Source organism: Lolium rigidum, chromosome 1 (assembly GCF_022539505.1).
Source record: "Lolium rigidum isolate FL_2022 chromosome 1, APGP_CSIRO_Lrig_0.1, whole genome shotgun sequence".
NCBI classification, from domain to species: Eukaryota; Viridiplantae; Streptophyta; class Magnoliopsida; order Poales; family Poaceae; genus Lolium; species Lolium rigidum.
This window is the reverse complement of record NC_061508.1, coordinates 111,416,238-111,436,201: the sequence shown is the minus strand read 5'-3', so window position 1 is coordinate 111,436,201 and position 19,964 is coordinate 111,416,238. Positions and strand designations below refer to the sequence as shown.

The following is a 19,964-nucleotide window of genomic DNA, read 5'->3' as shown; positions in this document are numbered from 1 at the left end:
GTAGAGTAGATGCAACGGATCCCAGATATTTTGATATAACTGTGTATTTGATCGGATCTAATCAAGGTTGTTCACTTAAAAATAAAGTTGGTCCGGTCCTTGAAAAAAAAAGTAGGATGTTGACAACGATAGCATTGCTTCTAGATGCAAATCCATGAGCTGTCCGCCGTTCTGTGATAGTGAGGTCGGCTGAACTGCCGAACCCGCGGGCGCGCGTCTCCATCAGCCCACCCGCACCGCCGCGGGAAAAGCAGGCAGGATGATTCTGAACCGACGAGGAGTGGAGCCCATGGGCCATGGTCATGGCCGGGGCGGATCAGGCACCCACCGGAACACAGTCACATGACACCGACGTCCACCTCGCTCCCTTATTCAAAGCCGACTTCCAAACCGCCTAGCCAGATCATGATGATGCCGCCGCTGACTCACACGACGTCCCGACCTCTCGCCACAAACAAACGGTGCCACCTCGAAGCAATCCGCCACCTTATTATAAACACGAACCTGGCGGAAGCCAGCGACGACATACCCTCCTCACCCGCCTGCTCTTCCAGTCTTCCTCCCCCACCACCAATTCTGCGTTCCGTCTCGCCGACGCCGTTCCTCTTCTCATATCAGCGGGCTCCTGGTTCCCCCATCGTTGCCTTGCCGCCCTTCCCTTCTTCCGCGATGATCTCCGCGCCTCCGCTCATGCAAACCCCGGCGTCGGCTGCAGCGGCAGCCGGGATCCGTCGGCCCGCCTCCCGCCGGACGGTGCGCTGCGCGGTGGCCGTCGCGTCCGCGGCGCCGGCCGGTAGGTGCACGCTCTACGAAGTGCTGGGCCTGCGCGCCGGCGCGACGGGCGGCGAGATCAAGGCAGCGTACAGGCGCCTGGCGCGGGAGCTGCACCCGGACGTCGCCGCCGCGGGCGCCGCCGGCGACGATTTCATCAGGCTCCACGACGCGTACGCCACGCTCTCCGACCCGGACGCCCGCGAGCGCTACGACCGCGACGTCGTCGCCCAGGCCTACGCGCAACCACCCGCGGCCAGGCCGTCGCCGCACAGCTTCTGGGGACGGCCTCGACGTACCTGGGAGACCGACCAGTGCTGGTAGTGGTAGATCCGACCTCGCGTCGACCGGTAGCTTCGGGCCTGTGAATACCAACGCCCGCACCGCACATCTTGGCCGCTCACTTAGTGAAAGAAAGTAGGGTAGAGTATTTGGTAGGGTAGAGCCGTGCCTCTCATGGGCGGCTAGTATCCTTATATATATAGGGTAGAGAGTACATACCGATTACAACACGTATACAAACACATATACCTCTACCACCTATACACGTATACACGGTAGTTTAACACCCTCCCACAATCTCAGCCACTATGAAGGTTGAGATTGCGTCTACAACGCTGAAACAGCGGTAATGGTAGAGGTTTTGTGAATATGTCAGCTAACTGGTCTTTGGAGGATATGAACCTGATACGGAGCAACTTTTGGGCCACTCTTTCTCGAACAAAATGAAAGTCCACCTCTATATGTTTAGTTCGAGCATGAAACACGAGGGTTCGTCGAAAGATAGGTTGCTCCGATATTATCACACCAAAGAATAGGCGGCTGACTCGGGAAACACCAAGCTCTCCAAGTAACGCCCGGATCCGGATGATTTCAGCTGTTGCATTGGCAACAGCCTTATACTCCGACTCGGTACTCGGAGCGTGAAACAAGTAGCTTGTTTCCTAGCACTCCAAGCAACAAGATTGCCTCCATAAAATACAGCATAACCCCCGGTTGATCGACGATCATCAGCATTTCCTGCCCAGTCCGCATCGGAAAAGGCTGACATGAGATCAGGAGAACGAGTAGGTCGTCTCAACAGCAAACCATCAGATAATGTAGACTGAACATATCGCAAAATACGTTTCACTGCTGACCAGTGTGAACTCCGAGGGGCATGTAGATACTGACAAACCTTGTTTACCGAGAAAGAGAGATCAGGACGAGTCATGGTAAGATACTGCAAGCCACCAACAATGCTGCGGTAGCGTGTAGACTCATCAGCTGAAAGTGGTACACCATCCAAGGAAGACAACTTTTCAGAGGACACCATTGGCGTAGGGGAAGGGCCACACTTCAGAAGACCAGCGCGCCGAAGTAACTCTGAGGCATACTTGCGCTGACTCAGAAGAAGACCACCATGTAAAAACTGAACCTCAATGCCAAGGAAGTAACTGAGCTGTCCAAGATCCTTAAGTGCAAAGGAACCACGCAATTGCTGAATAAGCCGATCAATAGCTCCAGTAGATGAGCTGACCACAATAATGTCGTCCACATAAACCAGTAAGTATAGGGTAATATCAGGTCGACGTAGAATAAATAGTGAAGTATCAGCTGTAGAGGACTGAAAACCAAGACCACCAAGAACAGAGCAAAGACGTGCGTGCCATGCCCTGGGCGCTTGCTTAAGACCATATAGGGCCTTGTCAAGTCGACACAAATGCATAGGCTGACTAGTGTCTTCAAAGCCAGGTGGTTGACGCATATAAACTTCCTCTTCAAGGATCCCATGTAAGAATGCATTTTGACTATCCAACTGCCTGAGATACCAACCATGTGTAAGTGCCATAGACAACAATAAGCGAATAGTAGTGGGCTTGACAACTGGACTGAAGGTATCTTCGTAGTCAAGACCATATCGCTGTTTGAACCCCTTAGCCACCAACCGAGCTTTATACCGCTCTATGGACCCATCGGATTTCTGCTTTACTTTGAAAACCCACTTAGAGTCAATAATATTGACCCCTGGAACCGGAGGAACAAGGCGCCATGTTTTATTTTCTTGAAGAGCAGAGAATTCCAATTCCATTGCAGCACGCCAGTGAGGACATGACATAGCCTCCCGATGATCACGGGGTTCATGAAGAGTAAGATCAACTGCGTGAGCTAACCGAACAACGAGACCGGGCAATAGTTCCATCGGTTCTTTGTTTTGGTTGACGAATACCTCGCTGCAAACGAGTAGTAACTCCAGGTGCGGGAACGAAACGATCGGCAAGTCAGCTTTGTTCGGCGAGGTAGATGGCACTTGATCGACGTGAGGTGTAGATGAATGCATTGCAGGCGAGTCAAGCAACGACATCGAGCCACCAGATTCTGGGCCGCCAGGTGATGGTCCACGAATGCGTGGCCGGGGAGGCGTAACAAAGTCATCACGCGCTGCAGCGGCTGATGCGTCTGCATGGGGGTGTAGCATCCCAGGCAGATCGACGTGAGGCGTCGACGGAGCGACGTCCGTCTGCAGGTACGTCTTCGACGGTTTCATCGAGAAGTTCAAGTCGAGCGCCACGGTGTTTGCCTCGCATCATGGTTAGCCAACGAGAGGAGTATATGCGACATCATCAAATTGGTCACGTGTAGAAATTTGTGGAGATGAAGTAGGCGAGGTGGAGATGGATGGTAGTTGAGAAAAGGGAAAACATTCTCGTCAAAGATAACATCACGAGAAATATACATGCGGTTTGTAGGAACATGGAGACACTTGTAACCTTTGTGTATGGAACTATAACCGAGGAAGACACATTTTTTAGACCGAAACTCAAGTTTGTGTTTATTGTATGGACGGAGATGGGGCCAACATGCACAGCCAAAAACCTTAAGAAATGTATAATCAGGTGTTTCTCCTAATAGTCGGTGGAGAGGAGTCTGCATATCAATCACCCTGCTAGGCAAACGATTAATGAGAAAACACGCCGTGGAGAAGGCATCACTCCAAAAGCGGAAAGGAACGGAGGCATGTGCAAGTAAGGTTAGCCCTGTTTCAACAATGTGCCTATGTTTGCGTTCAGCAGTACCATTTTGTTGATGTGTGTGTGGGCATGAAACACGATGAGAGATGCCGATATCATGGAAAAATTTATCAAGGCGATGATATTCACCCCCCCAGTCAGATTGAACATGAATAATCTTTCTACCCAAGAGACGTTCAACATGTTGTTGAAACTCGAAGAAATATTTGAAACACATCAGATTTTCGTTTGAGGAGATAAAGCCATGTGAAGCGACTATAACCATCCACAAAACTAACATAATACTCATGACCACTAGCAGATTTCGGGCAGGACCCCAAACATCGAAAAATATAAACTCAAGTGGTGATGTGAAAACACGGGTAGAAAGAGAAAACGGTAGTCGGTGACTTTTGCCTTGTTGGCAAGCATCACATATTATTACATCTTTATTATTCGACTCTGAAGGAAGTTCACTATGATGTAAGACATGCTGAACAATCCGACTAGCTGGATGACCTAAACGAGAGTGCCACCGAGAACGGGACACCTTGACACTCGTCGAAGACATGCTTGACCGCAGAAATATCTAGATTATAGAGTCCTCCACGGCATCCCCCTCTAAGAAGAACCTCCCTCGTTCTTCGATCCTTAACAAAGAAATACCAAGGGTGAAATTCAAAGAACACATTATTATCAAGGGAGAATTTTTTGACAGATAAAAGATTGCGAGTGATAGATGGAACGTGGAGGATATTTTTTAAGTGTAAGGGATGTGATGATGTACGGAGAGTAGAGTGACCAATGTGAGTAATGCGCATACCTTGCCCATTGGCCGTGTGAACATGATCCTTGCCATGATATTGTTCCTTCACATGGAGCTTGTCAAGTTCATTGGTGAGATGATCAGTCGCACCGATATCGAGCATACCAGCTTGGATCCACAGGGAAGGACGAGGTAGACCCATGATGATGATCCTGCTTGGAGACGGAGAATGCTGAAATCTGCTTCTCCATGTATCGGCCATCATTACCCGCGCCAAGAAATTTTTTATCAAATCTCTTGAAGCAACACGATGCGACGTGTCCCGCCTTTGAACAGATTTGGCATGTTGGGCGGTTGCTTGCACCGCCACTAGAAGCTCCACGGTACTGATTAGACATAGGATTTGGCGGAGGTGAGGAGTAATTTCCCTTGGAAGGAGGATGGTACTGCTGCTGCTGGTTGCCTTTTCCGCCAGAAGACGTCTTGGGACCAGCAAAATTTGCCGACATCTGCAGATCGGCTCGAAGATCGGACTTCCGTTCATCCATGCGCTGTTCGGTAGCGAGCATCCGAGCATAGACGTCACGAAGAGGCATAGGATCGGTGAGTGCACGGGCTGACACGAGTTGCACTAGCGAATCGTAGTCCCGATCAAGTCCGTGCATGAGATAGCCGGTAAACTCCGCAGATGCTGAGAGGCTGCCCAATGGACATCGGTGAATCTGCGAGAGCCTTGACCTCATTATAGTAGACAGAGATTTTCTTGTCCTCCTTTTTGCACTTCCGAAGGGCTCCACGGATCCGCATAGAGCGAGATATTGTCTGCGCCGTGAAGCTAGATTCAAGTATTCCCCATGCATCGGCTGCGGAGGTGGAGAACAAGATAATCCCTTGAACATCCTCATGCGATGTAGACATGATCGCAGAGAGTATGGCAGCATCCTGCTGGTGCCAGGCGGTAAACGCCGGGTTGTGTATCACCGGAGGAGCCTTGGCGTCAGTGGCCAGGGCGGGGTTCTCCACTGATTCCGACGGACGGGGAACGTGCCGTCGACAAATCCGGTGAGGAGATGGCTGCGGAGGACATTAAGGACCTGCGCGCGCCAGTAGAGGTAGTTCCCGCCATTGAGGCGGTTGGTGATGTAGGGGGCGAAGTTGAACGGGCCGGAAGAGCTGCCCGATGATGATCCTCCTCCGCCGCCAAAGTTCAGCAGCGGATCGGAGAGCTTTGGCGCAGAGTCGTTGGAGGACTTGGAGCCCACGGAGGTTACGGAGGACGGCGAGGTGATCGACATGGCGATGCAGCGGAAGAAACGGCGACGAGAAGATCAATCTAGGTCTTAGCCGCCGCGCTCTGATACCATGAAAGAAACTAGGGTAGAGTATTTGGTAGGGTAGAGCCGTGCCTCTCATGGGCGGCTAGTATCCTTATATATATAGGGTAGAGAGTACATACCGATTACAACACGTATACAAACACATATACCTCTACCACCTATACACGTATACACGGTAGTTTAACACTTAGTAGAACTAATCTTGGCGGATATGTAATCCTAGTAGGTAGTAGCAATGTGATCGATCCCTGGTTCAGAATTTGAAGAAAACGGGTCCTCTTTTTCAAGAAATTCTGGGACATCCTTAGGTCACCCATTCTCCAGATTCTTAATGACTTCTCCCTAGAGAGGGTCGACATTGCGCGCCTTAATTTTGGAGTCATATTCCTTATTCCGAAAATTCAGGGTGCGGACACCATCAAGCAATTTAGACCAATCGCTCTCATTAATGTCATTTTTTAATTCGTCGCTAAGGCCTACGCTACCCGCCTCGCACCTATTGTGCATAGGACTATTGACCGTAGTCAATCGGCTTTCATCAGGAGCAGGGGCTTGCACGAGGGAGTGCTTGCCTTGCATGAGATCGCCCATGAGTTGAGGGTCAAGAAACTTAAGGGCCTTCTCCTCAAACTAGACTTCGAGAAAGCCTTCGATCGGGTAAGCTGGGACTTCCTGAAAGAAGTGCTGTTGCGGAAGGGTTTCTCCCCCATGATCGTGCACCGCTTGATGCAACTGGTCTCGGGTGGCCAGACGGCAGTCAATGTTAACGGTGTCATCGGGGAGAACTTCAGGAACGCTAGGGGTGTGAGGCAAGGTGATCCTCTATCCCCGATCCTGTTTGACTTCATGGTGGACTCCCTGGCGGCTATCATTGCCAGGGCCACCGAAGCTGGGCACCTCAAGGGAGTGGTGCCTCACCTCATCCCGGTCGGAATCACCCACCTCCAATACGCAGACGACACCCTGATTCTGCTGGAGCCCTCTGAGGTTGGGATTGCTAATCTCAAGCTCCTACTTCTCTACTTCGAGAATATGTCGGGGTTTAAGATTAACTTTGCGAAGAGCGAAGTGGTTGTGACAGGGGTCACGGACCTAGAGCGTCAGAGGGTGGCTGACTCCCTGAACTGCAAGCTCGGGAGCTTGCCGTTTCATTATCTTGGCTTACCTGTCAGCGACCGCCCCCTCTCAGTCACGGACTGGAACTTCCTCACGGAGAAGGTCGGACACAAGGTCGAGCCTTGGCAGGGCATCTTCTTGGCATCCGCTGGGAGACTTGAACTCACCAACTCCTGTCTCTCAAGCCTCCCGCTGTTTGCCATGGGCCTATACCTGCTTCATGACACGACTCATGCGGCGATGGACAAGCACCGGTCCCGCTTCTTTTGGGAGGGAGTAGGGCCCAAACACAAGTACCATATGGTTGACTGGGCAACTGTGTGCAAACCTCGGGTGTTTGGTGGGTTGGGAATCCTAAACACCAAGTCCATGAACATCGCCTTAATGGTAAGGTGGATCTGGAAGATCTACCAGAACGAGGAAGGCCTATGGGCAGACCTTCTTAGGGCCAAGTACCTTGGGGACCATGACTTATTCTCCCCGGTGGTTCCCACCAAAGGATCGCAATTCTGGAACGCCATACAGAAGATCAAATGGTACTTTAAAATGGGAGCCAAACACCAGATTCATAATGGGCGTAGGACCTATGGTGGTTGGACTGGTGGACGGGCGCTGGGCCCCTCCGTTTCACCTTTCCACGGCTGTTTGCTTGCTGCGACAACCACTTTGCTACTATCAAGGGGGCCAGGACCAACGAGGGCTGGAGGATAAGGTTCCGTCGCACCTTCGGCCTAGCTGAAAGGGTTGAATGGGACAACCTCTGCAGGATCTTTGATCTCTCGCCCGCTTCTGAGGGCGACGATGTGGTTCGTTGGGCTCTTGAGCCTTCCGGGGAGTACTCCACCAGCTCGATGTACTCCAAGCTGTCCCGAGGGGGGACGGTTACCCACTTTAAGGAGATTTGGCGCACGAGGGTACCGCCAAAGATCCGTGTCTTCCTCTGGCAACTTCTCCGGGGTAGACTGCCCTCCGGGGACCAGCTGCTCAAGCGGAATGGACCATCGAATGGGCGATGTGGCCTATGTGGAGAATGGGAAACATGTGACCATATTTTCTTCACCTGCCACATCGCCAAATTTATGTGGGCAGGGATTAGGGAACTCCTTGCCTGCTCTTGGGACCCAGCAGGGGCTACGGACTTTGTAGCCATTGCCAACGGCTTGTCGGGTAGACTTCGTAGGATAGCTTGGTTCACCTTCGCCGCTCAGAGTTGGGCGCTTTGGAACATCCGCAACAAGCTTGCTATTGAGGGCTCCCTGATCTTCAGCCCGGCTGATGCTATCTTCAAAATACCTATCTATATGCAGAGCTGGAGGGTTCTGGTCAGACCGAGGGACCGACCACTGCTGGACGTGGCGTTGGACGAGGTTAGGAGGCTGCACGCGAGGATCCGGGCCGGAGGACACTGACGTCATCGACATCCTGGTTGGAGCGACAAGTACATGCTGCCTCTCCTGCTACCTCGGCGCGGCTCCACGCTTGCCTTTGTTGTTTTACTTTCGGTCCCAGACTTTGTATTTGTATGGAGGCACTAGACTGATGAAGGTACCTGTTATGTGGTGTGTGTTGTATCGCTACTAATGTTCACCATGTGGGCTTTATATATAAAGCCGGGCCAAGGGCCTTATGTTTAAAAAAAAATGCAATGTGTTGAGGCGCTAAAGTAAATCATAGGAGGACGATCAATGTACCAAAGATTTCGTAACTCAGTTCGGCTATCAACGTCTATATTTGCGAGGCATGAAGAAAAAGATGCATGAAGACACTATGGTTGAAAAACAACAACAAGAAGAACTAATATGAAATATTTCCTGGGACGTTACAACACTTTCATACCAGCTAGATATACGAAGCACACTGCATACAAACATATTAGTTAATTATATTGTATATATATACAACATAATAGCCACATCATCATCCATCCCTGGTTACTCTAAGCTATGTTATTTCAATACCAAGTACGGATTATGCACATGTTGTCTACTTAATAACGAATCCACTATAACTTGCAAGATACAAGGGCATCTCCAGCGGGCCGACGCATTTCGGACGTCCGAAATGTCCGTTTGCGTTGGCCTGTGGACGTGATGTGACCCAGGGCGACCGTTTGCGTCTGGGGTACCTCCAGCGGTGCCAACATATTTTTTTAACCGGGGACAGCGTCAAGCTCGCTAATGGCGTTTTACGCCCCGTCGAGGACTGCCGCCGGCGATTAACTGTTCCCGCGCGACGACGATCGTTCCCGCGCGTGCCCAATACATTGGCAAGTTTCGCCGGCATTTCGCGCGCGGGGGAAACGCCCTGCGCGCCAACGCCGTTTCCCGCCCCGCCGTGGCTATATATGGTGGACACCGGCGGGGGCGACGGGCACACCTCAAGCTAACCCTACCATCCATCCATGGCCGACCACATGAGTTGGGAGTACGTTGTTCGCATGTGCCGTCAGCTCCACCCGGACGAGGAGGAGGAGGAGGTCGCCGCCGCCAGCGTTGAGGCCCAGCAGCTGGACCTGGAGGCGGCGGAGGCGGAGGTCGCGGAGGCGGAGGCGGAGGCGGCAGACCGCGCGGAAGGGCGCCTCGCGGCGACCAGGGCGGAGATCGCCAACGCCATGGCCGAGCTCGCGGAGGCGCGGGCGGCCATCGCGGCCCCTCCGGCCGACGCCGTCATCCACGACATCGCGGACGACGACCCCCCCGTGCCCATGCGCTTCGAGTGCGCCGGCGACCAGCGGGTTCTGATCGCGTTCTTCGAGTCCCTGGCTGGGGACGCCCAGCGCCGTCAGGCTTGGGTGGCGGAGGAGGAAGCCCATAGCTATGCGATGGCCATGGCTCGTGGGTTCATGTGCTCCGACCTGGACTCGCTTCAGCGTAGGGACCCTTCTCCCGCGCGGGTCGAGCAGGAAAACCGCGAGCTGGAGGCCGCCATCGCCGCCAGGGACGAAGCGGTGGCGGCGGCAGCAAGGGACAGGGCCCGCTTCGTCGCCGACGTGGCGGCGATCCAGGCGGCGGCCCAGGCGAACGAGGACGCGGCGGCGGTCCAGGCGGCGGCGGAGGTGGCGGCTGCCAAGGTGGCGGCGGCCCTGTGGGACAGCACCCTGGCGTAGGCGGAAGGACGAGATGTCCGTTCGCCGCCGTGTGCAGCGCGCGGAGTGCGCGATGCGCTCCCGCTTCGACGACGGCGCCGGCCCTTCCGGCGGCCAGTAGTAGGGCGTGCGACTGTGAGTAACCGAGGCCGGTGTAGGCCGCGCGACGGCGAGTAGGTACGGCCGTTGTAGTTATAGTTAACTCGACTAACCATCTCTGTAAAGATGGTCCTTTTGGCCAATCAATAGTAATGAAAAACTCTTTTGCTTACCTACTCACTGCCGACCGAGCCCGGATGCACCCAAGGCGGACAGATTCCGCGACCACCGAGCGTTCGCGGAGACGCAAACCTGACGCATATTTGGGCCAGGTTTGCGTCTCTGATGGCGTGTATTTCACACGTTCGTTGGGAACCCCAAGAGGAAGGTATGATGCGCACAACAGCAAGTTTTCCCTCAGAAAGAAACCAAGGTTTATCGAACCAGGAGGAGCCAAGAAGCACGTTGAAGGTTGATGGCGACGGGATGTAGTGCGGCGCAACACCGGAGATTCCGGCGCCAACGTGGAACCCGCACAACACAACCAAAGTACTTTGCCCCAACGAAACAAGTGAGGTTGTCAATCTCACCGGCTTGCCGTAACAAAGGATTAACCGTATTGTGTGAAAGATGATTGTTTGCAGAGAAAACAAGTAAAAACAAGTATTGCAGCAGATTTGTATTTCAAGTATAAAAGAATGGACCGGGGTCCACAGCTCACTAGAGGTGTCTCTCCCATAAGATAAAAGCATGTTGGGTGAACAAATTACGAGTCGGGCAATTGACAAATAGAGAGGGCATAACAATGCACATACATGTCATGATAAGTATAGTGAGATTTAATTGGGCATTACGACAAAGTACATAGACCGCCATCCAACCGCATCTATGCCTAAAAAGTCCACCTTCGAGGTTATCGTCCGAACCCCTTCCAAGTATTAAGTTCCAAGCAACAGACAATTGCATTAAGTATGGTGCGTAATGTAATCAATAACTACATCCTCGGACATAGCATCAATGTTTTATCCCTAGTGGCAACAAGCACAACACAACCTTAGAACTTTCATCCATCGTCCAGGTGTCAATGCAGGCATGAACCCACTATCGAGCATAAATACTCCCTCTTGGAGTTACTAGCATCAACTTGGCCAGAGCCTCTACTAATAACGGAGAGCATGCAAGATCATAAACAACACATATTCAATAACTTGATAATTAACATAACATGGTATTTTCTATCCATCGGATCCCGACAAACACAACATAGAGTATTACAGATAGATGATCTTGATCATGTTAGGCAGCTCACAAGATCCAACAATGAAGCACAATGAGGAGAAGACAACCATCTAGCTACCGCTATGGACCCATAGTCCAGGGGTGAACTACTCACTCATCACTCCGGAGGCGACCATGGCGGTGTAGAGTCCTCCGGGAGATGAATCCCCTCTCCGGCAGGGTGCCGGAGGAGATCTCCAGAATCCCCCGAGATGGGATTGGCGGCGGCGGCGTCTCTGGAAGGTTTTCCGTATCGTGGTTTTTTGCCTCAGGGGTTTCGCGACGGAGGCTTTAAGTAGGCGGAAGGGCGGATTCGGAGGGCTGACGAGGGGCCCACACCATAGGGCGGCGCGGGCCCCACCTTGGCCGCGCCGCCTTGTGGTGTCGCCACCTCGTGGCCCCACTTCGTATGCTCTTCGGTCTTCTGGAAGCTCCGTGGAAAAATAGGACCCTGGGTCTTTGTTTCGTCCAATTCCGAGAATATTTCATTACTAGGATTTCTGAAACCAAAAACAGCAGAAAACAGCAACTGGCACTTCGGCATCTTGTTAATAGGTTAGTTCCAGAAAATGCACGAATATGACATAAAGTGTGCATAAAACATGTACTCCCTCCGATCCTAAAAAAGTGTCCAAAGCCATAGTCTAATTACGTTTTACAATTAACTCCTTTTAAAATAATCAATTTGATTGGCGGCCGTTGTGGGAGGAACATGAGACGAGCTGCCCACACAGTGGTCCTGCACATGCATGCGTGATCCCGTTCACACACTGGTTCTGTCATGCATGCTAGCTGTCCCACAGAAGCACATGCAAGCTGCGTTTTTCATTGACTGGGGAGTGCGGGTTGATAACAAGAAAAGATCTAGGGTTTGTTTGCAAAATCGCATATTAGACACTTTTTTGGGATCGGAGGGAGTAGGTATCATCAATAATGTGGCATAGAACATAAGAAATTATCGATACGTCGGAGACGTATCAAGCATCCCCAAGCTTAGTTCTGCTCGTCCCGAGCAGGCAAAACGATAACAAAGATAATTTCTGAAGTGACATGCCATCATAACCTTGATCATACTATTTGTAAACATATGTAATGAATGCAGCGATCAAAACAATGGTAATGACATGAGTAAACAAGTGAATCATAAAGCAAAGACTTTTCATGAATAGTACTTCAAGACAAGTATTAATAAGTCTTGCATAAGAGTTAACTCATAAAGCAATAAATCAAACTAAAGGTATTGAAGCAACACAAAGGAAGATTAAGTTTCAGCGGTTGCTTTCAACTTGTAACATGTATATCTCATGGATAATTGTCAACATAGAGTAATATAACAAGTGCAATATGCAAGTATGTAGGAATCAATGCACAGTTCACACAAGTGTTTTCTTCTTGAGGTGGAGAGAGATAGGTGAACCGACTCAACATAAAAGTAAAAAGAATGGTCCTTCAAAGAGGAAAGCATCGATTGCTATATTTGTGCTAGAGCTTTTATTTTGAAAACATGAAACAATTTTGTCAACGGTAGTAATAAAGCATATGAGTTATGAAAATTATATCTTACAAGTTGCAAGTCTCATGCATAGTATACTAATAGTGCCCGCACCTTGTCCTAATTAGCTTGGACTACCGGATCTTTGCAATGCACATGTTTTAACCAAGTGTCACAATGGGGTACCTCCATGCCGCTCGTACAAAGGTCTAAGGAGAAAGCTCGCATTTTGGATTTCTCGCTTTTGATTATTCTCAACTTAGACATCCATACCGGGACAACATGGACAACGAGATAATGGACTCCTCTTTAATGCATAAGCATGTGGCAACAATTATTATTCTCATATGAGATTGAGGATATATGTCCAAAACTGAAACTTCCACCATGATTCATGGCTTTAGTTAGCGGCCCAATGTTCTTCTCTAACAATATGCATGCTCCAACCATTAAGGTGGTAGATCTCTCTTACTTCGGACAAGACGGACATGCATAGCAACTCACATGATATTCAACAAAGAATAGTTGATGGCGTCCCCGAAGCATGGTTATCGCACAACAAGCAACTTAATAAGAGATAAAGTGCATAAGTACATATTCAATACCACAATAGTTTTTAAGCTATTTGTCCCATGAGCTATATATTGCAAAGGTGAATGATGGAATTTTAAAGGTAGCACTCAAGCAATATACTTTGGAATGGCGGATAAATACCATGTAGTAGGTAGGTATGGTGGACACAAATGGCATAGTGGTTGGCTCAAGGATTTTGGATGCATGAGAAGTATTCCCTCTCGATACAAGGTTTAGGCTAGCAAGGTTATTTGAAACAAACACAAGGATGAACGGTGCGAGAAAAACTCACATAAAAGACATATTGTAAACATTATAAGACTCTACACCGTCTTCCTTGTTGTTCAAAACTCAATACTAGATATTATCTAGACTCTAGAGAAACCAAATATGCAAACCAAATTAGCAAGCTCTAAGTGTTTCTTCATTAATGGGTGCAAAGTATATGATGCAAGAGCTTAAACATGAGCACAACAATTGTCAAGTATCAAATTATCCAAGACATTTTAGAATTACTACATGTAGCATTTTCCAATTCCAACCATATAACAATTTAACGAAGAAGAAACTTCGCCATGAATACTATGAGTAGAGCCTAAGGACATACTTGTCCATATGCTACAGCGGAGCGTGTCTCTCTCCCATAAAGTGAATGCTAGGATCCATTTTATTCAAACAAAACAAAAACAAAAACAAACCGACGCTCCAAGCAAAGTGCATAAGATGTGACGGAATAAAAATATAGTTTCGTGGGAGGAACCCGATAATGTTGTCGATGAAGAAGGGGATGCCTTGGGCATCCCCAAGCTTAGACGCTTGAGTCTTCTTAAAATATGCAGGGGTGAACCACCGGGGCATCCCCAAGCTTAGAGCTTTCACTCTCCTTGATCATATTGCATCATACTCCTCTCTTGATCCTTGAAAACTTCCTCCACACCAAACTCGAAACAACTCATTAGAGGGTTAGTGCATAATAAAAATTAACATGTTCAGAGGTGACACAATCATTCTTAACACTTCTGAACATTGCATAAAGCTACTGGACATTAATGGATCAAAGAAATTCATCCAACATAGCAAAAGAGGCAATGCGAAATAAAAAGGCAGAATCTGTCAAAACAGAACAGTCCGTAAAGATGGATTTTATTAGGCCACCAGACTTGCTCAAATGAAAATGCTCAAATTGAATGAAAGTTGCGTACATATCTGAGGATCATGCACGTAAATTGGCTTAATTTTCTGAGCTAACTACAGGGAGATAGACCCAAATTCGTGACAGCAAAGAAATCTGGAACTGCGCAGTAATCCAAATCTAGTACTTACTTTACTATCAAAGACTTTACTTGGCACAACAAAACTCAAAACTAAGATAATGAGAGGTTGCTACAGTAGTAAACAACTTCCAAGACTCAAATATAAAATAAAAATACTGTAGTAAAAATATGGGTTGTCTCCCATAAGCGCTTTTCTTTAACGCCTTTCAGCTAGGCGCAGAAAGTGTAACTCAAGTAACATCGAGAGATGAAGCATCAACATCATAATTTGTTATAATAATAGAATCATAAGGTAACTTCATTATCTTTCTAGGGAAGTGTTCCATACCTTTCTTGAGAGGAAATTGATATTTAATATTACCTTCCTTCATATCAATAGTAGCACCAATGGTTCGAAGAAAAGGTCTTCCCAATATAATGGGGCAAGATGCATTGCATTCAATATCCAAGACAACAAAATCAACGGGGACAAGATTATTGTTAACCATAATATGAACATTATCAACTCTCCCCAAAGGTTTCTTTTTAGCATTATCAGCGAGATTAACATCCAGATAACAGTTTTTCAATGGTGGCAAGTCAAGCATATCATAGATTTTCTTAGGCATAACAGAAATACTTGCACCAAGATCACATAAAGCATTACAATCAAAATCTTTGATTCTCATTTTAATGATGGGCTCCCAACCATCCTCTAGCTTTCTAGGAATAGAAGTTTCAAGCTTTAGTTTCTCTTCTCTAGCTTTTATGAGAGCATTTGTAATATGTTTTGTGAAAGCCAAGTTTACAGCGCTAGCATTGGGACTCTTAGCAAGTTTTTGTAAGAACTTTATAACTTCAGAGATGTGGCAATCATCAAAATCTAAATCATTACAATCTAAAGCAATGGGATTATCATCCCCAAGGTTGGAAAAAATTTCAGCAGTTTTATCACAGACAGTTTCAGCAGTTTTAGCAGTTTTAGGTAATTTTGCGCGCTTTGCACTAGGAGTAGAAACATTGCCAACACCAATTATTTTACCATTGATAGTAGGGGGTGCAGCAACATATGAAGAATTAGCATTGCTAGTGGTGGTAATAGTCCAAACTTTAGCTACATTTTCCTCTTTAGCTAGTTTTTCATTTTCTTCTCTATCCCACCTAGCACGCAGTTCAGCCATTAATCTTATATTCTCATTAATTCTAACTTGGATGGCATTTGCTGTAGTAACAATTTTATTTTCAATATCCCTATTAGGCATAACTTTCGATTTCAAAAGATCAACATCGGAGGCAAGACTATCAACTCTAGAAGCAAGAATATCAATTTTATTGAGCTTTTCCTCAACAGATTTGTTAAAGGCAGTTTGTGTACTAATAAATTCTTTAAGCATAGCTTCAAGTCCAGGGGGTGTATTCCTATTATTTTTGTAAGAATTCCCATAAGAATTAGCATAACCGTTACCATTATTATAAGGATATGGCCTATAGTTATTACTAGAATTGTTCCGATAAGCATTGTTGTTGAAATTATTATTTTTAATGAAGTTTACATCAACATGTTCTTCTTGAGCAACCAATGAAGCTAATGGAACATTATTAGGATCAACATTAGTCCTATCATTCGCAAGCATAGACATAATAGCATCAACCTTATCATTCAAGGAAGAGGATTCTTCAACGGAATTTACCTTCTTACCTTGTGGAGCTCTTTCCGTGTGCCATTCGGAGTAATTAACCATCATATTATCAAGAAGCTTTGTTGCTTCACCAAGAGTGATGGACATAAAGGTACCTCCAACAGCTGAATCCAATAAATTCCGCGAAGAAAAATTTAGTCCTGCATAGAAGGTTTGGATGATCATCCAAGTAGTCGGTCCATGGGTTGGGCAATTTTTAACCAGAGATTTCATTCTTTCCCAAGCTTGAGCAACATGTTCATTATCCAATTGTTTAAAATTCATTATGCTACTCCTCAAAGATATAATTTTAGCAGGGGGATAATATCTACCAATAAAAGCATCCTTGCATTTAGTCCAGGAATCAATACTATTCTTAGGCGAGAGATAGCAACCAATCTTTAGCTCTTCCTCTTAATGAGAAAGGAAACAATTTTAATTTTATAATGTCACCATCTACATCTTTATATTTTTGCATTTCACATAGTTCAACAAAATTATTGAGATGGGCAGCAGCATCATCAGAACTAACACCAGAAAATTGCTCTCTCATAACAAGATTAAGTAAAGCAGGTTTAATTTCAAAGAATTCTGCTGTAGTAGCAGGTGGAGCAATAGGTGTGCATAGGAAATCATTATTATTTGTGCTAGTGAAGTCACACAACTTAGTATTTCCAGGGGTAGCCATTTTAGCAGTAGTAAATAAAGCAAACTAGATAAAGTAAATGCAAGTAAACTAATTTTTTTGTGTTTTTAATATAGCAAACAAGATAGTAAATAAAGTAAAACTAGCAACTAATTTTTTTGTGTTTTGATATAATGCAGCAAACAAAGTAGTAAATAAAATAAAGCAAGACAAAAACAAAGTAAAGAGATTGAGAAGTGGAGACTCCCCTTGCAGCGTGTCTTGATCTCCCCGGCAACGGCGCCAGAAAAAGAGCTTGATGGCGTGTATTTCACACGTTCGTTGGGAACCCCAAGAGGAAGGTATGATGCGCACAGCAGCAAGTTTTCCCTCAGAAAGAAACCAAGGTTTATCGAACCAGGAGGAGCCAAGAAGCACGTTGAAGGTTGATTGCGGCGGGATGTAGTGCGGCGCAACACCAGAGATTCCGGCGCCAACGTGGAACCTGCACAACACAACCAAAGTACTTTGCCCCAACGAAACAGTGATGTTGTCAATCTCACCGGCTTGCTGTAACAAAGGATTAACCGTATTGTGTGAAAGATGATTGTTTGCAGAGAAAACAGTAAAAACAAGTATTGCAGCAGATTTGTATTTCAGTATAAAAGAATGGACCGGGGTCCACAGTTCACTAGAGGTGTCTCTCCCATAAGATAAAAGCATGTTGGGTGAACAAATTACAGTCGGGCAATTGACAAATAGAGAGGGCATAACAATGCACATACATGTCATGATAAGTATAGTGAGATTTAATTGGGCATTACGACAAAGTACATAGACCGCCATCCAACCGCATCTATGCCTAAAAAGTCCACCTTCGAGGTTATCGTCCGAACCCCTTCCGAGTATTAAGTTGCAAGCAACGGACAATTGCATTAAGTATGGTGCGTAATGTAATCAATAACTACATCCTCGGACATAGCATCAATGTTTTATCCCTAGTGGCAACAAGCACAACACAACCTTAGAACTTTCCGTCACTCTGTCCCGGTGTCAATGCGGGCATGAACCCACTATCGAGCATAAATACTCCCTCTTGGAGTTACTAGCATCAACTTGGCCAGAGCCTCTACTAATAACGGAGAGCATGCAAGATCATAAACAACACATATGCAATAACTTGATAATTAACATAACATGGTATTCTCTATCCATCGGATCCCGACAAACACAACATAGAGTATTACGGATAGATGATCTTGATCATGTTAGGCAGCTCACAAGATCCAACAATGAAGCACAATGAGGAGAAGACAACCATCTAGCTACTGCTATGGACCCATAGTCCAGGGGTGAACTACTCACTCATCACTCCGGAGGCGACCATGGCGGTGTAGAGTCCTCCGGGAGATGAATCCCCTCTCCGGCAGGGTGCCGGAGGAGATCTCCAGAATCCCCCGAGATGGGATTGGCGGCGGCGGCGTCTCTGGAAGGTTTTCCGTATCGTGGTTTTTCGCCTCAAGGGTTCCGCGACGGAGGCTTTAAGTAGGCGGAAGGGCGGAGTCGGAGGGCTGACGAGGGGCCCACACCATAGGGCGGCGCGGCCCCCCCCTTGGCCGCGCCGCCTTGTGGTGTCGCCACCTCGTGGCCCACTTCGTATGCTCTTCGGTCTTCTGGAAGCTCCGTGGAAAAATAGGACCCTGGGTCTTTGTTTCGTTCAATTCCGAGAATATTTCATTACTAGGATTTCGAAACCAAAAACAACGAGAAAACGACAAGCGGCACTTCGGCATCTTGTTAATATGTTAGTTCCAGAAAATGCACGAATATGACATAAAGTGTGCATAAAACATGTAGGTATCATCAATAATATGGCATAGAACATAAGAAATTATCGATACGTCGGAGACGTATCAGTCTCCGCGAACGGCCCGGTCAATTTGCGTCGCCCCGCTGGAGCATGCCCCAGACGCATTTCCGATCACGGCGGACAAAAACGGTCGCTCAGCGACTGTTTGCGTCGCGCCGCTGGAGATGCCCCAATGGACCACAAAAAGAGTGCAAAGAATCACGCCAATGGTTCATGTAATCTAGAAGTTAATATGCTTAGCTAATCATACATTAGAAACCGCTTTTAAGATATTTGCTAGGTTGCACACCATAGAGATTTCTGATATAATTGTCTATACTCTATATATTATGCAATTAAAATATAAAGGGTTCAAAAAAGAACTCATGTTACAATATGTATCACAAGAATATTTTTCAGTGATACGTTACAACTGTATAATAAAAGATGACTACAGATATGCCAAATAATCAACAAATAAAATATATTGGTTAAGACTATAACATGGTAAAAGTTGTATACAAGCATAAAATTTTAGTATAAAATACATTTACTTTAATTTCTCCAAATTGAAACACGTCTAAAATGAAAAATGGGACAAATAAAAAAGCAATAGTTTTCTAAACACAATAAAAATAGAAAACAATAATATAAAGGTCATCACCGATTCTAATGCTAGAGGAATGTTATCCCACTTGTATTTTCATATATGATACTGTACATAATAATCGAGCAAATTATTGTGGTTGTAGCAGGTTTACAATGCTCTTGTCGATATCGCCACGATAAAGCACAAGTTAGTAGAGTGCAGAAAAAAAGCAATAGATTCTTGTGCAATATTTTCCATCATTGTCGTATATAAATGTATAAAAAAATCACATGTGTCATACATACATGTATATATAATATTTTAATCTCATTTTTAGTTTTTTTAAGTTTATTACTATTTTTTCTTCTTTACAATTGCATGCTCAAGTTTGTTGTTGCAGGGTAAAGAAAATGTACAAATCAAATAAGAGTGGTATCATAAAAAAGGAGTGCACAATAGATTTTGGTCCTAGCCATACACATGGGTATTCTTTTTTAACAACTCTACATACGAGAAGGCCAG

The 19,964-nt window shown here is 46.7% G+C and overlaps 1 protein-coding gene across 1 annotated transcript; it reads left to right on the top strand.

Annotated features, from left to right (window-relative positions):
- The first annotated feature begins 560 nt into the window (after positions 1–560).
- LOC124679710 (chaperone protein dnaJ 11, chloroplastic-like) lies at positions 561–1,095 on the top strand. Its single transcript, XM_047215277.1, has one exon. The coding sequence runs from the start codon at positions 670–672 to the stop codon at positions 1,093–1,095; it is 426 nt and encodes a 141-aa protein (XP_047071233.1). The 5' UTR covers positions 561–669.
- The last annotated feature ends 18,869 nt before the right edge of the window (positions 1,096–19,964 follow it).

Coding starts and splice junctions, on each gene's coding strand:
- LOC124679710 (XM_047215277.1), top strand. CDS start 670: ATGATCTCCGCGCCTCCGCTCATGCAAACCCCGGCGTCGGCTGCAGCG.